Source organism: Scardinius erythrophthalmus (genome assembly GCF_964197995.2).
Source record: "Scardinius erythrophthalmus genome assembly, chromosome: 1".
Lineage (NCBI taxonomy): Eukaryota > Metazoa > Chordata > Actinopteri > Cypriniformes > Leuciscidae > Scardinius > Scardinius erythrophthalmus.
In genome coordinates this window covers 16,210,071-16,228,118 of record NC_138221.1, presented here as the reverse complement: position 1 = coordinate 16,228,118, position 18,048 = coordinate 16,210,071, and the positions used below count along the sequence as shown (strand labels likewise).

Sequence of the window (18,048 nt, the reverse complement as noted above, 5' to 3'; positions counted from 1 at the left end):
GTCTGCGGTCTTGGCCATTAGGTGATTTACTTGTTTTTGTGTAGGTAATACGTTATCAAATATGTTTAAACTTAAATAAACTACCTATACAAGTAGTTATGTCTCTTTGTATTAATTTGTCCTGTTATTGACGTAACGCGCTTCATTGACAAAATGCACAACCAGATGTTCGAATAGTTCGAATATTCGTGTGTTTTTTAGAGGGAATATTCGAACGTCATTTTTGAGCAGTTTTGACAGCCCTACACAGCTGTAGGGGGAGATCATGGGGAAAACATGCGACAACAAAAGGGTAAATCAGCGAAGAAGTGACTAGAGTTCGCTAGAGTTGCCGAGTTCTCCTTTAAGATTGAGCCACTGTAGTCACTTGGACTATATTAACGATCTCTTTAATAACGAAGATGAACGAAGGTCTTACAGGGTTGAAACAACTTGAGGGTGAGTAATTACTGACAGAATTTTCATTTTTGGGTGAACTAACCCCTTTAACTGTTTATCTAAAAGTGATGAAGTGCTTGAATGTTTCTAACATGAATGTTCTTCAGCATCATGAATGAATGAAGAATAAACACCAACCTCTTTGTTCTTCAGGATCTTCAGTGTGTTTCATTCTGCAGGGTTCTGGATCACTCATGTTCTCACTGTCCTCTTTAATAAACTCAGTCTTTGCAGATTTCAGCTCTTCCTGATGCTCTGATGCTCGTCTTCACTTGTAGCTGATGGGAATTTACAGCATTTATTGGAGAAATGATGTGGGAGGAGCTTCACTGACCATGTGACTGATGTGGGAGGAGCTTCGTTGATGATGCAATTGGTGTGGGAGGAGCTTCAATGATCTGCTCAAATATATATATATATATTATAATATATCAGTTACTGAGTTTGTTTTTATACTAAATGACACTTCTATGCAACAAATGGCTATTATGATCATTTGCAGAATGCATTTTTATAAATTGATTATATGTCCTTGAAACTTTCCTTGAATGAGGTAAATTTACCTTCTAATTTTTTTTTTTAAACATTATCAAATCTGAATCCAGGGACAAATCCCATTGTTGCCATACTTTGAGATTTTGAGATTGATATTTATTTTACTAAAAACGTTTTGAATTATTAATGGCCGTTCACACTAGACTTTTCCTTCCACTAACTTCCATTCATACGCATGTGAAAGTGGGACACCAGAAACACAAACTTAAGTGAATAACCCTGTGAGAAATACAGTGCTGTGCATACGTTTAGACACCCATGCTAAAGTTGACTAAAAAGAGGAATAAAAAAATCATCTTTTGGAAATTGAACTTAATCCCGGAATCGCGGACGGAATTGGCAAATTAACGCGGAATAGTGTCAACGCGGAATTTCGCGGAATTTTACATATTTGGAATAAAATTCTGTTTTTGTGTGGGAGAAAAACGTAGCCTATGTCTGAGGAAAATCGCATATTACTGACAGAACGAGCAGAGAGAGAGGCCCGGTCGCGCGCGCTTCTTCAAACTGTCTTGCTCTCTCTCACTCCCTCGCGCTTATAATCAGTTGAGAATTGACACAATGGTAAAAGATCGGAAGAACGAAGTTTCACGTTGAGCATTCGGATATTATTTTCCTGAATTAGGCTAACACTGGGTGTGAATTGTGCAAAAAAAAAAAAAAACTTTTTTACCTTTCCTTCTTCTCTGAAAAGTGTTGCGCCCATTCAGCTGACATAAAAAACACTTTCAATAAACTAAACAAAACCTATCCAATGATGAAATGTTTTCTGTGTTGACAAATCTTGTGCGATGTCCTAAAACTGCCTGCTAATGATACGACCGATTCGCGAACTAATGACTCATTTGAACCGATTCACTTTAATGAATGGTTTAAACAACTGATCTGTCCAACACTGAATCGGTTCTGTGTATAACAAAATCGGTAACACTTTACAATAAGGTTCCATTTATTAAACTCTAGTTAACTAGATCAGTTAACATTAACTATTAATAAACTGCACTTCTACAGCATTTATTAATCTTTATTAATGTTAATTTCACCATTTAGTAGCCTACATTATTTAAATGAAAAGTTGTATTTGTTAACATTAGTTAGCTTAATGTGCTGTGTGAAGTAACCAGGGTTTTTCCTACATTGAAAATTTTTTGGCGGCCACCAAAACGATTTTTTGTCCCGCCAAAGCCTTATTTGATCTGTAATTGGGTTTTGTGAGTGAAGCAGGCTACTGACGGAGTGACGGAGAGAACGATCACAGCGCCCCACCCCCGCGCGCGCACTCTCCGTCTTCTTTGCTCTCTCCCTCGCATCAAAATCAACTGATCCTAAAGGTCGGAAGACCGAATCCATGTTTCACGTGGTGTATTCGGAGAATTTTTTTTTGCTGAATTAGCACTGGGTGTGAATTGCAGTCAAAAAAAAGTTGCCTTATCTTCTCTTACAACTTGTGACAAGCATTCTGCACATGCAGCTGACATAACTTTAAATAAACGCAAAAAATCTATCCAGTTTGAAGTGGTTTAGGGTTTTTGATCGTGGATGATTATAATGTCTCCACGATCTGCTTTTAAAGAAATATCGTAGAATCGTGCATTATATCTGTTCTGGCGCCTCTGTCCCTGTATTTTTTTTACAGTCTATGGTCCCAACATACTGAACAACGCGACGTATATTCACATAAAATGTTAACGCAGCGGAACGGAACGGGACACTGCAGTTCATAATTTGCATGTGCTTTAATGCCTTGTCGGTTAAACATTTAGGCTAATTCGCGTGCTGATGCACTGTTACGTGTGAGTTCCTCAGCGCGTACATGTGAAGCTCACATGCACTAAAAGCCTGTCTACCAGCGCCTGGATACTTGACTAAGTTATCTTTCGAGTCTTATTGTGCTTATACTGTTAAATACACACAAGGTTTACATAAACAAAGTCGGTTATGTCTAAAGTGAAAGCAAACTTGAGAAAATTGAGAGAAAATCTGCTTGTCAAATGCGTGTATAGTAGACGCGTCGCGCACAACTCTTAAAGAGACAGTAGTTCTCTTACGAGAGGTTCTCTCGTATTGCGTAAGTAGCTTACGCATCGGGAAAGTCTTCTTTCTTCGAGATCTGAAGCCAAAAAATTATCCTTAATTTTGTATTCATTGTCAACGCAGTGCAGCAGCCGACAGACCTAGGCAGGCTGTATAAGCGTGCTCATTGGCTGCTCGGCTGCAACTGCTTAAGCCTATCGGTGAGCGCTATGAACGCGGCAACCAATGAGGGCGCTTCGCGCCCTCCGCGCCCTTCTAACCGTCAGAATGGGCGTGGCCAGCGTGTATATATTCAGCGCTCACAGGCTAAAATTCTGATTTTCTTGTCTTCAGCGACGCTCTTCGCATCGCTGGATCTTGAGAGCCGCCGCCGTTGAAACCAGCGACCAGCAAGCTTAGGACAGCGCCTGAGGAAGCCGGCCGTCTTCGCCGCCTTCAGCCATCCGTGCCTGCTACGCTATCCGGCGACATATCCTTTACATTATTACTGTTTCTGTGTGTACTCTAAAAGAGCACGAGGCGTTTTTGTAAAAACGCCTCGTTTTTGCGGCTCGTGCCGCGCCCCGCTCAGCAACGGAGACCGCCACCTCTCTGCGCTCTCCGACTGGGCCGCGGGCACGCCGCCACCGCACTCTCCGAGTGCGAAGAGCTTTCAATGTCGACCCTGCGGGCTCGACTTGAAGCTTTCGACCAAGCTGTCGCTCCGCCTGTCCCTGCCGGGCCGCGCAATAAGAAGCGCCGCTCGCAGCGACCACCGGAGACTGTTGTGACTGAGGAGCTCGCCGGAACCTCTCCCTCGAGCTCTCTCTCGCCCTCTCCCTCCCGGCCGCTCAACCGCCGGCTCTGCCCGCGCCGCCGCCGCGTCAGGAGATGAGGTGAATGTGATAGATACCCGTACTCTCCCTCTGTTCGAGCCGTGCAATACGCCGCTCACAAGGGATGGCAGAAGCGGACGGTCTCGGAGCGAGTTTCCTCTCCCTCTGTTCGAGCCGCGCAAACTGAGCCGCTCACGAGGGATGGCAGAAGCGGACGGTCTCGGAGCGAGTTTCCTCTCCCTCTGTTCGAGCCGTGCAATACGCCGCTCACGAGGGATGGCAGGAGCGGACGGTCTCGGAGCGAGTTTCCTCTCCCTCTGTTCGAGCCGCGCAAACTGCGCCGCTCACAAGGGATGGCAGGAGCGGACGGTCTGAGCTTTCTTTACGTTACAAGAAAGCTACTCCGTCCTCGCGCGTCACTGGTGAAAGGGGAACAGAGTGTTTTCGTCCCGCCGTGGCCTGGACTATAACCTCCATTCTCACACATTTCTCAGTCCCCTCTTAAGTTCAGGCGACTGGAATTGTTACTATTGCAGTATACGAGCCTGTTATAAATACACGCTCGCCTGCAAGCAAACGCTGTCACAAGACATGATGACGCTAACCGCGTACTAATGTATTCTCCCCTGTGGCTCAGTGGCGGAATCCTAGACTGTCAAGCTAGAGACCCGGGTTCGATCCCCGCTCTCGCGGCAGTTAAAGTTTATGCTGTTCGCTTCTCCGAGCTCGCGGCCAGTTTTTCTTACATACAGAAAACAAGCCCGCTCTCTCCCTCGTTGGGCTGTGCAGATTGCGCCGTTCAAGGGATGACAAAGCGGACGGTCACGAGCAGCGTTCAGCGTGCGCGCCTCACTCACCGGCGAAAAGAGAAGAGAGTGTGTTAGTCTCGCTACGGCCGGACAACCGCCAATCCTCACACATTTCTCAGTCCCCTCTTAAGTTCAGGCGACTGGAAATATTACTATTGCAGTAAACGAGCCTGTTTTAAACACACGCTCGCCTGCAAACGAACGCCGACGCGACACAAGAGGTCGCTTTTTATATGCTCGCGCTAACTGAAAGCCTATGTGATTCCCCTGTGGCTCAGTGGCAGAATCATACGCTTTCATGCGAGAGACCCGCGTTCGATCCCAGCTCTCGGGGAAAATAAAATTTATGCTGCTTGCTTCTCCGAACTCGCGGCCAGTCTTTCTTACTTACAGAAAGCGAACCCGCCCCTCGCACCACACCTTCTCAGGGTGCTCGAGTATTTTTTGAGCGTCTAAACACGAGAGAAGAAAAGACGGTTAAATCCCGCAGCCCTGCGGCTGGACCACCGTCGAAGCTTAACGCTCTGTCAGTCCCCGTTGCCACGGCTACTGCAGCTGTTTACCCCGCAGTCAACGAGCCGGTATCTACTCGCTCGCCTGCGCGCATCCGCCGTTCTCACGGCAACCCAGAAAATGTCAAAAGAGCATAATGTCTGGTTGCACGGCTGACGCCGTATGTGTTTCTAGTACAGTGAATGTGCCCACGTTCTGTGCTCACCCCTGTACACAAGCACTATACATCCCGTGTCTCTCACAGAGCCCACTCTCATGAAGCAGGCAAAAGCCGCTTTAGTGTTAAAAGTAGGTCACGTGTCCACTTCTCCGTGCCCACACCTACTCACTGCCCGCTCTGTCACACGGCCTTGCACGACCGGTCATGTTTTAAATGTGAGTCCTGTGCCCGCCTTCGAGCGCTCACACATACATTTTCGCGCCTCACACTATATGTTCCCCGTCCAAAGCCACCGGGACACTGTGTGTAAAACGGCCAGCTATCGCTACGTGCGATCCGCCGTATCTAACCACCAAGAGCGCGCGCGCCGCGCCCGAATGTAACTCCTGTGCCCGCCCTCGAGCGCTCACACATACTAACGAACATTTTCGCCCCGACGCCGCCATCGCGCGTCGCGCCTCACACTTTATGTTCCCCGTCTAAAGCCACCGGGACACTGTGTGTAAAACGGCCAGCTATCGCTGCGTGCGATCTGCCGTATCTAAGCACCAAGAGCGCGCGCGCCGCGCCCGCCCCTCCGTTTCGAGCTCTCGAGCCCGCGATGCGCGGCGATCGGAGCCCGGAGGCCATTCTGCCCCTGGCTGCACACGCAAAGCGTGGGAAACTATTCCAGGCGCATCAGAACGGGTGCTAAGCACAGTAAAACAGGGCTATACTCTGCAGTTCGCTCGCCGCCCTCCGCGCTTTCAAGCGCGTATCGAGACCAGAGTGAATGGGGAAGTAGCACATCTACTTCGAGCAGAAATACACTTCTGTGCAAAAGGGCTATGGAACCGGTTTCCCCTTCCATGAGCGAGTCGGGCTTTTACAGCCGTTATTTCCTCGTTCCCAAGAAGGACGGAGCACTCAGACCAATTTTGGATCTGAGACGTTTGAACAAGGCTCTTATGAGAAGACCGTTCAGAATGCTCACAACCAGACAAATTCTCGCGCAAATTCGCCCGAGGGACTGGTTTATATCTCTCGATCTAAAAGACGCGTGCTTTTCAGATCCTGATAATACCCCGTCACAGGCCATTCTTGAGATTCGCCTTCGACGGTCAGGTATATCAGTACACGGCCCGCCTGTCGACACAGCGCGCGCGCTGCATTCGACGCCTGGCCGCGTCTCTCCGGCCGGGCAGCACCGTACCTCTCAAAACATTTCAGAGGCTACTGGGTTGTATGGCCTCAGCCGCAGCAGTGCTTCGGCTGGGTCTTTTACGAATGCGCCCGCTACAATGCTGGCTGAATGCCCGAGTGCCTCACAGAGCATGGGCTTCCGGCGGTATTCGCATCAGAGTGACTCAGAGCTGCGTTTCAGCTCTGAAGCCCTGGTTAGCAGCCGACTGGTACCAGCGGGGAGTGACAATGGGAGCTATCTCACACCGCAAAATTATCTCGACGGACGCTTCCACCTCAGGCTGGGGCGCTCTGTTCGAGGGCAAACCGGCTTTTGGCCTATGGTCAGACCGGGAAAGATGCCTCCACATAAACTGTTTGGAGATGATAGCGGTCGAGAACGCGCTCAGGCGCTTCCTCCCATTCATACGGGATCACCATGTGCTAGTCCGCTCGGACAACATGTCCGTGGTATCCTTTGTGAACCGACAGGGCGGTGTCAGATCCAGGAACCTGTGCAGGCTGACAGAACGCCTCCTCGTGTGGGCTTACCGCTCGCTGCGCTCGCTGAGAGCCGCGCACGTGCCGGGCCACCTGAATGTCGGTCCAGACAGACTGTCCAGGGACAACATTCCCCCGGGAGAATGGTCTCTGCACCCCCAGACAGTCCAGTTTCTCTGGCGCCTATTCGGCAGAGCGGAAATCGACCTCTTTGCGTCGAAAGACAATGCTCAAGGCCCGAAGTTTTACTCGAAGAGCGAGGACGCGCTGTCCCAGACATGGCCCAGCCTCCCGCTGTATGCTTTTCCTCCAATCTCCCTGTTGCCACAGGTCATTTCGAGGATCAGAGAAACGCACCACTCAGTGCTGCTTATAGCCCCGCGATGGGAAAACCAAACTTGGTACCCAGAGCTAGTGAGGCTGTCGCACTCACCCCCATGGCCGATCCCGGTGAGAAAGGATCTCCTCTCCCAAGCCGCTGGATCGATCTGGCATCCCCATCCAGAGCGCTGGTCGCTGCATGCATGGGTGATCAACGGATACCCGTTGACCTGTCAGAAGGGGTCGTGAACACGATCACGCAGTCTAGAGCCCCCTCCACGAGACGGCTCTACGCGTCTAAATGGTCGGTGTTTTCTAAATGGTGCGCTACTCAAAACCTGGATCCGCGCGCATGCGGGGTTCCGCGGGTGCTCTCCTTCTTGCAAGAGCTGTTGGAAAAGGGCAGATCCCCTTCCACGCTCAAAGTATATGTGGCCGCTATTACAGCGTTCGCTGAGACGACGCTCGGCCGGGCAGTGGGAAGGAATGAGCTCATTATCCGCTTCCTCAGAGGAGCTAAACGGATGAACCCCCCGCGGCCCCCCTCGGTTCCCTCGTGGGATCTGTCCTTGGTCCTGGCGGCCCTAAAGGCTTTTCCCTTTGAACCGCTTGAATCCGCGGATCTAAGGTATCTGTCGCTTAAAACCGTTTTTCTGATAGCTTTGTCTTCAGTCAAACGAGTGGGTGATTTGCACGCGCTATCTGTTAGCCCTGCATGTCTCGAGTTCGGGCCGAATGACTCGAAAGTCATTCTCAGACCGAGGCACGGTTACATCCCCAAAGCGATTGGAACCCCGTTTAGGGCACAAATTATTTCCCTCTCGGCTCTGCCAGCATCCGATGGTGGGGACAGTGATAACCTCCTATGCCCTGTCCGGGCCCTGAGAGTTTACATCACGCGCTCCGCCGCTTTCAGGCGTTCAGAGCAGCTCTTTGTTTCCTTCGGCGGACGCACCAAGGGTCTTGCCGCCTCGAAGCAGAGCTTGTCCAGGTGGATAGTGGACGCGATAGCAGCAGCTTATGCTTCCAAACACCTGCAGTGCCCTCTGGGCATCAGAGCCCATTCCACTAGAGGCATGGCCTCGTCGTGGGCCTGGTCCAGCGGAATTTCTATCCACGACATTTGTATGGCGGCGGGCTGGGCCTCCCCGTCTACATTCGTGAGGTTTTATAACCTGGAAGTTCCTGCCCTACAGGCAAAAATATTGTCAGTATAAGTGACATGTATGCTCTGCCCAGCTCCCGTGTGCAGACTACGTTCATATGCTGGCGCTATTCTGGTAACTACTCAGGGTGAAGTGTTTGACTCAGACCGGCTGATCCGTTCTGTTTCCTATTTCCCGTTACGCGCTGTTATCGGTGCTGGCCCGCGCTGCTGGCCGCCCGCATTATTCTCTGCCGCGTGGGAATTTTTCTCTTCATGTGAGACCGACTATGTCGTTTTCTCCTACCCTTATGAGTGCTTATGTACTGTTTGGGCTCGCTCCGCCGGCCCTACTGTTGTACTGCTATGTTTATAGACCGGCCGCGCCGCTCTATTTCATATGCTGCATGAAGTGCATGTACTACGCTGGCCCGTCTCTCGACCGGCCACATTTTCCAGCAGAGTGTTTTCCCCGGTTCCCCTGGGATTCATGGGCTGGATGCTCGGCGCACACGGCGTTGACAAAGGGTTCCCGATGCGTAAGCTACTTACGCAATACGAGAGAACCTCTCGTAAGAGAACGTACTCGGTTACTAACGTAACCTCGGTTCTCTCTAGAAGAGGGAACGAGTATTGCGTAACCTGCCGTGTCGCGCCACGAGCTTTTGCGCTTCAGACTGCGAAAACCAGAATTTTAGCCTGTGAGCGCTGAATATATACACGCTGGCCACGCCCATTCTGACGGTTAGAAGGGCGCGGAGGGCGCGAAGCGCCCTCATTGGTTGCCGCGTTCATAGCGCTCACCGATAGGCTTAAGCAGTTGCAGCCGAGCAGCCAATGAGCACGCTTATACAGCCTGCCTAGGTCTGTCGGCTGCTGCACTGCGTTGACAATGAATACAAAATTAAGGATAATTTTTTGGCTTCAGATCTCGAAGAAAGAAGACTTTCCCGATGCGTAAGCTACTTACGCAATACTCGTTCCCTCTTCTAGAGAGAACCGAGGTTACGTTAGTAACCGAGTACGTTATAGTAAACACGCTGCCGCTTGTCCTTAAAGGGATAGTTCACCCAAAAATAAAAATTATCTCATAGTTTACGCACTCTAATGTTATTCCAATCCTCTATTAATTTCCTTCTAATATTTTTCTAATATTAATATTTTGAAAAATGTGGCTATCCAAACAGTAGCTGGTCCCCATTGACTTCCATAGGAGAAAAATATACTATACTATACTATACTAAATATACTACCCTTTTTTTAATTTGTATATTAAGTTGTGTATGTGTAATGTGTATCTTTGATCTTAATTTTTAAATATAGCTGCGAGCAGCGATTACGGGCCCAAGCCGATGGCACCGCAACCCCGGTGCCTTTACCTAAAGGCACCGGGGTGGCGGTACCGCCGGCTTTGGCCCTTCATCGCTGCTCGCAGCTATATTTATATATATATATATATATATATATATATATATATATATATATATATATATATATATATATATATATATATATATATATATATATATTATATATATATATATATACATACACATGGCTATAATGAACAGGCTGCGATGTCAAGATTGCAATGCTGGAGTGTGTGTGTGTGTGTGTGTGTGTGTGTGTGTGTGTGTGTGTGTGTGTGTGTGTGTGTGTGTGTGTGTGTGTGTGTGTTTTTCTATCCCGGTGGGGACTTCAACCTGAATGCACACAGACTCATGGGGACTCATGTCACAGTGGGGACCTAAATAGAGGTCCCCATGGGTAAACAAGCTTAGAAATCATACACAATGAGTCTTTTTGGAAATGTAAAAATGCAGAAAGTTTTCTGTAATGGGTAGGTTTAGGGGTAGGGTTAGTGTGAGGAGATAGAATATACAGTTTGTAAAGTATAAAAAAAACCATTAAGTCTATGGAGAGTCCCCACAAAGATAGTAAACCGTGTGTGTGTGTGTGTGGCGTGGGCGCGATGGAACAGTGGACACATAAAAACATACGTCATTATACAGGAGCACATTCAAACTGCAAAGTGTTAACTTATATTTGTGTACTGTCGCAATAAGACACAACATTGTGCTTTTGTAAAATAATTTCAAGCAATCCACCCCCCGAAAGGCGCTAATTTTAAAATTAAACTAAAATGCTCATGGCTGCACGGGCATTCATGGTGCGCATCCACGACAAGGAACGAGCAGAACAAAGTGGACGTTTTTCAGTTTATTCCTACTTCCATAGGAATTCATTTGAAACGCCGCTCACCCTGTGGTCTGTGTGAGTCCTAATGCCCCAGTGTAGTGACGGGGACACTATACTGCCAAAAGAGCACCGTCCTTCGGATTAGACGTTAAACCGAGGTCCTGACTCTCTGTGGTCATTAAAAATTCCAGGATGTCCTTCGAAAAAGAGTTGGGGTGTAACCCCGGCATCCTGGCCAAATTTGCCCCTTGGCCTCTATCCATCATGGCCTCCTAATCATCCCCATGTACTGATATACTGATTGGCTTCATCACTGTCTCCTCTCCACCAGTAAGCTGGTGTGTGGTGGGCGTTCTGGCGCAATATGGCTGCCGTCGCATCATCCAAGTGGATGCTGCACATTGGTGGTGGTTGAGGAGATTCCCCCCATCTATGTAAAGCGCTTTGAGGTCTCAGAAAAAGGGCTATATAAATGTACAAATTATTATTATTATTATCAACCACTATCAATGTCAGTGCGGACGAAAATATTGTACTTTCGTTTTTAAGTTTGCGATTCAAAAGCCCCCAGCGGTGTCACACGTCGATTAACCGGTGGTAAAATATTCTCACCGTCACATACCTAGTATATTTTTATGTAAATACAATAGGCCTACCTGATTTTGAACACAAGAGGGCAGTATAGCCCTATGAATGACTTGACTTTTATGAGACTAAATGGTACAATTACTATTTTTAAACTTATAAATAATTATTAAATTAAAAAAAAGAATAAAATGAGTTTGGTTGTGATATTTGTATACTTTTATAGAAATAAATGGTGTATAATTACATTTTTAGAAGATGAGGCTTTTAGTGTTTAATTTTTGTACATTACTTCAGTCCCTCACTATAGCAAAACCATTTGAGATGTTTAATATCCGTTCACAATTTAGCATCTTTAATGTATTTTCATCATTTTGAAAAAGTTTGGTGTGAAAAAAATAAGCCAGTTTGGAAGAGTAGCTAAAAACTCAGAGTCTGAAATATCCCAAAAATCCACATTCAAACCAAAAATATCTGACTTTCTTTTGCTCTGAGCTAATGACTGTTAATTAGAAAGTTGTCCGGCTCGGTGAGACCAATATATATACTCATGTTTGTAACTGTTGGTAAAACTAACCCCCCCACTTTTGTCAAAAGCATGTTGAAAGTGACACACTTCCTGCTGCCAGTTGGTGGCGCTATAACTTTGACTCACAATAGTTACATCCATCTGATCGGCCTCTTATCACAAACACACTGCTGAAGTTTCATCAAGATCAGTTAATGTATGCAGAAGTTATAACACTTCGTGTCTCTCTTTTCTCGCCATAAATTCATTTCCTCGCCACGGCCAAACCGTTCAAGATATCAAAAATCCGTCCGCAATTTAGCATCCTCAATGCCTTGACTTCACGCTGACCGAGTTTGGAGGCGAATCGATGTATTTCCTAGGAGGAGTACATTAAATTCCACAGCAAGCGTTTCCAAACAACCCTAAATAGCCGACTTCCTGTTGGGCTGGCGTAAAACTTAGAGCACGAAAGTTGTTCGGCCCAATGAGATCTATATGTGTACCGAGTTTCAAATTAATTCATGCAAGTGTGTTTGATATATGGACCAAGTTTTAGAACCCCGTTCAAGGGGGCGCTGTCGAGCCCCCCTGCCACGCCCGGCTACCAGATTCAGCCCGGCCCTGATGGCCGCGGGTTCTGACCTGTGTGCAAAGTTTCAAGAGTTTTCAAGCACGTTTAGGGACCCAAAAGCCCCAGAAACCTTGAAAAACAAATGAAAAAGTAAAATCTCACTCAACTGACAAATCACCCCCACCCCTCACACACTCAGAGACAGAGAGAGAGAGAAAATGCTCCAAAAAAATCACATTCAAACCAAAATATCTGACTTTCTGTTGCTTTGAGCTATTAAGTGTAAATTAGAAAGTTGTCCGGCTCGATGAGAACAATATATATACCGATTTTGGTGATTCTAGGCAAAACTAAGGCCCCATTTTTGACTAAAGGTGGCGCTACTGAGCCATTCCACCACGCCCGTTTTTGAAACTTTGCACATGTCTACAGGCTAATAAGTGTGATGTGTCTGTTGAGTTTCATGCAATTTCAAGTATGTTAAGAGTCTCAAAAGCATCAAAAAAGAATAATAAAGTTTGATGCGTTGCCATGGCAACAGTATCTAAGATATCAATAATCCTTTCACAGGTCTACATCTGCCGTGTGTCTACATTATACACATAAAGTTTGAAGCAAATCGGGTAAAAATAAGAGAGTGATTTCAAAGCATTTTGAAAGTGACACACTTCCTGCTGCCAGTTGGTGGCGCTATAACTTTGACTCACAATAGTCACATCCTTGTGTTCGGCCTCTTACAACGAACACACTGCTGAAGTTTCATCAAGATCAGTTAATGTATGCAGAAGTTATAACACACTTCCTGTGTCCCATTATTCGCCATAAATTCGTTTCCTCGCCACGGCCAAACCGTTCGAGATATCAAAAATCCGTCCGCAATTTATCATCCTCAATGTCTTGACTTCATGCACACCGAGTTTGGAGGCGAATGGATGAATTTCCTAGGAGGAGTATTTCACATTCCATTGTATGCATTTTCCAAACAACGTATAATAACCGACTTCCTGTTGGGCTGGTGTAAAACTTAGAGCACGAAAGTTGTTCGGCCCGATGAGATCTATATGTGTACTGAGTTTCATATTATTACATGCAAGCGTGTTTGATTTATGGACCAATTTTTCCGACATAATTCCAGGGGGCGCTGTCGAGCCCCCGTGCCACGCCCGGGTACCAGCTTCAGTCCGGTCCTGATGGCCGCGGGTTCTGACCCGTGTGCAAAGTTCCAAGAGTTTTCGAGCATGTTAAGAGCCCCAAAAGTGCCCGAGAAGTAGAAAAAAAATAATAATAATAATAATAACAAATAATCCTACCGAAAACAATAGGGCCTTCGCCCTTTCAGGGCTTGGGCCCTAATAACAAAGAAAATAATGACAAATATTTTTATCTTCGCCCCTGTCTGCCTTTTTTTATTTTTTTATTTTGTTACCTAAGGCTTTGTTTTTAAAATATGGACATTAGTTTGGCTGTAATGCTAAGTCACAAAATAGTAAAACCAACATAAAAAGAATCGTGATAAAATTGTGAATCGTGATTTCCCTGAAAAAAATCGTGATATGATATTTTTGCCATATCGCCCACCATCTTTCAAAACAATGAAAGCCAGTCGTGGAAAAATCACAGCTTTTTTTGCAAAGAGGGCAAGAAAGGATGACAGTGAGAGTGACAGGTAATATCTGTGTCTGATAATTGCAGTCTATATATAATTTGGAAGAGGTTTAAAATTGAATTATCAGCCACAGTCTGGAAGAAAATGGCCCCCAAAATAAATAAAATAAAAGAATGAACAACCAAATATTAACAACGAGGAACAAAAGAAACAAACGTCAAGGTATAGATATAAAATAAGTTGTAATCGCTTTCTTTTACTATCTAGCCTGACAGTGATCGTTTTTTCCTGAATAAATAGGTTAAGAAAAAAATCACAAACTGTTTCTTTGTATTTATTTTAAATTTAACATGTATTGTCAATATTGGGCTTGCGGATCATGTGGGTACTAGGGTACTCTTTGCTGTGTGTGGATGACCATGTCGGTCAGCCACCACCGAAGACCAATTTTGACCCAGGAAAAACCCTGGTAACATAATAAAAATACAGGGTTAGGGTTAACTAAGATTAACAAAGATTAATAAATACAGTAACAAATGTATTGCTCGTGGATCATGTTAGTTAGCCTAATACATTCACTAATGTAAACAAACCAAACCACATTTAACACCTCTTAAAATGAGAATTGTGTTTGTTACCTCAATAAATTTAGGGTCATTCCTATTTTATTTGTGTACATTAATTTTAATCATTAACATTAAAAACGCTCTTTTTACGACTAAAATTACAGTGAAGGGGTAAAAACTGAATTCCCAAAAATTAAAACGGAAAAAACGGAATTTGGGAAAAAATAAAACGGATTTTATAGGGCAGAGGGGCCCTCACTGGAACTGTTTGATGATCCTACAAAATGTGCTGAAAATTGGCTGTCTGCTGGAAAGCGGTCAAGGCGACCAGGCTACAAAGCTTGGCCAAGTGACTCAGACATGATCTTCATTTCAGATAAATTGTAAAACATACATAGGGCCTACATACAATGATAAATGAAATCTACATGACGATAAAATAGAATTAAATGAAAATCTTTTGTTTGAAAGTTTTAGTCTGATGTTCTTAACCTTGCAATGAGCATTGTAAATTTAATTGTTTAATAATTCTAATAATAAAACTATAATGATAAACTTATACAACAAAAATTACTGTGCCCACCAGTGCTCCTTGTTCAAAAAGTAAGTGTAGAGCCCTGATTTATGAGACACTGAATTAATTATTGTTTGAATTAATGATTCAAACGAGTTTAAAAAAAAAAATAGACTATGCTATTCTGAGTAGGCTAGTTGTCTGATGTATGTAATCGTGATCTCCATTTAAAACAGAAGACAAATTATTTTAAGCCACATAGATTCCTGAATTAGGGACCGTTCACATATACAAATGCATGGAAAAGCACGGCTGTGCTGCTTTCTCCTTCTTTCCACAAACGCTTGCGCTACTGTGGCGTCTGTCGTTGCTATGAACTGCGCTCTCCATGATGACGACGAGGAAGTATCAGCAAAGAATGCATTGATTTATAGCCCTTGCACTAGCTTTACTAGGCTACTAGATATATTTATGGAGATGAGAAATAAAAACCCGCCCTGTTCAGCTATGATCAGCTGTTCGGCCGAGCTTTCGTTGTTACAGAAAAAGATTGGTTACATTTGAAATAACGAATTTGCAACTGTCCCAAAGTCAGGAATCGATAAGAGGAATAGTAATGCGTGCGTCTTATCGAATCCCCGGTTTTTGGAAATTTGTTACTGGTTCTAAAATGGAACCAGTTCTCGATACCCTAGTCTGGGATCATAAAAGTGGTTTTCTCAAAGTAGGCCTAGTCATTAAAATAATAACATTTTATATGTGCAGAAACTGAAAATGATCAGATAAAGATCACCACAAAGCACTATTGTTCCCAGTGTAAATATTTATTAGTATTGATTTAGTATTGATTGACTCACTTGGCTCATTATAGGCTCAATGTAAAGCATTTAGCAGTCTCTTTTCCTTTAATAATCATTGCTATGCATTTAAAATTAGTTTAATATTCTATATCTATTAAAATTGCAGCTTAATAACATTTTGATTTTTAAATAATTTTAATCAAACACTGGTGAAACAACCACTTATGTCTGTAATGGTGACTTGATAGCTAGGACTGTAACGCTCTTCAATGGATTTATTGACAGCCAGCAGATGATTATCTGTCTTCCTGAGTGTACAGTATGTGTGGTGCTACAATAAACAATACAAAGAAAAGTATCAGCATTAAACGACAGTGCTGACATGATGCAATAAGTAAAGCTAATAAATGGTAATTAGTACAACTTTCCCTTCAAGTAACTTTAGCTGCTTAGGCTATATCAAATAACCAAATAATATATCAGATAACACACATTAGCTCCTTATTAAATTAAACAACAGCCTTTTACTGCTGGGTCTCAGTATTATAAGTATAATTGTAATTCTATATCTATAACATTGATTATTTTAAATAATTTTAATCAAACACTGGTGAAACAACCACTTATGTCTGTAATGGTGACTTGATAGCTAGGACTGTAACTGTAGCTAGTTGAGAATAGGTGACCACTGTGGTGCATCGGTAAGAATGTAATCGAATGATCTAATGCTCTTCAATGGATTTATTGACAGATGATTATAGCTGTCTGCCTGAGTGTACAGTAGTGTTCTACAATAAACAATACAAAGAAAAATATCAAGTAAACGACAGTGCTGACAGTGACATGATGCAATAAGTAAAGCAAATAAATGTTATTTAGTAAAACTTTCCCTTCAAGTAACTTTAGCTGCTTATATCAAATAACCAAATAATATACCAGATAACACACAACAGCCTTTTACTGCTGGGTCTCAGTTCAGCAACCCAAAAAACATAGTTCTCTATTACACAACCATTGTCACTCCGATTATAACTATACAATGTCAGGTGAGTAGCCTACACACAGTAGTGTATACTAGGTATTAGCATAATGCTAGCGAACTTTATGCTAACATTCAGCATTTCAACTGAGTCTCCCAGAATAGACAACACTCATAAAAAAACCTAAGGCACCAAAATACACATGTAAACATTTACACCAGGGTACTCACATGTCTCTGAACGCACACATGCACAGATAACGACACAGACGACAACTATGCACTTCAGAAATATCTACGATGTGCTGCCTCTGGTCACTCTCACTACTAACTCAAAACGAAAGCGCTGATTGGCTGATCCCCGTTACCCCGAACATAAATATCAAGTCTCTTTACAATGTCTATGGTGTTTACAATAGGCTATTTGAAGTCAAATTTTGGTTCGTTCTAAAATGATCAGAGATATATGCAACTTAAGTAATAATTAATAAATAAATAAATTACTTTAAGGACTCAGTTTCATTGATCATTTAAATTTCATTTTTAAAAGAAAGGTTTAATTGTTCAACATAGGCCTACAACAATTAAACCCACTTTACAGTCTAGAAACATTCAATTATAAGATTTAAATGGCTCTGAAGCAAAGACATTGCAGATATGTTTTGAAGTAACACCACAGACGTAATATAACACCACAGACGTAATATAACACCACAGACGTAATATTGCATAAAAGGTTTAACAATTAAAAGTTTACAGATCAAAATAATGAAATTCATCACGAGTCGGATTACAAGAAGTATCTATTTAGATAAAAGAACATTTAGAGACAAACTGCATTAAAAATATATAATTAAAACAATCCGCAACCTGTTTCTCTCTCTCAACCCGACTTTGTAATGCAAAAACAAGCTCGTAGTGAAAGGAGAGCAAACTGAACTGAACTAAAGCAACTGGCCTCTGGAAGAACTGACACTTTAAGAGATGAACACGGTATTTCCAGTATTTCTCCCCCATCTCCTCTGGACATGAATTGCCATCACTTACAAATGGTTAAGTAAAGAATTTGAATTATTTACATACTAAATACGATTTTCAGATCCAATCCCTTTTATTCGTTTTTATGTGAAAAGGAATATAGTGTGTACATGCCCTCGGCCCAACAGCACTTCTGTTCTCTAAAGCATTCAAGTTGTAAGGAGGCTTCAACATTTAGACACTCAAATATTGCAACATTTTAAAGGGAGAAAGTGGTTTTAAACAGCT

The 18,048-nt window shown here is 43.9% G+C and overlaps 1 protein-coding gene across 3 annotated transcripts in view; it reads right to left on the bottom strand.

Annotated features, from left to right (window-relative positions):
- LOC308691359 (uncharacterized protein) overlaps window positions 1-17,111 on the bottom strand; it is a gene marked incomplete at its 3' end in the record, with an annotated part of 90,149 nt that extends 73,038 nt beyond the window's left edge. For 2 of the 3 annotated variants that reach the window (XM_081366445.1, XM_081366443.1), the window contains exons 1-2: window positions 17,014-17,101; window positions 577-836 (exon numbers count right to left, since the gene is read on the bottom strand). In XM_081366445.1, coding sequence (XP_081222571.1) covers window positions 577-634 — 58 coding nt within the window. In that variant the 5' untranslated portion in view covers window positions 635-836; window positions 17,014-17,101. Of the gene's footprint in view, window positions 1-576; window positions 837-17,013 lie in introns of all 3 variants that reach the window. The other variant, XM_081366444.1, reaches the window with a different exon arrangement.
- Window positions 17,112-18,048: the final 937 nt, after the last annotated feature.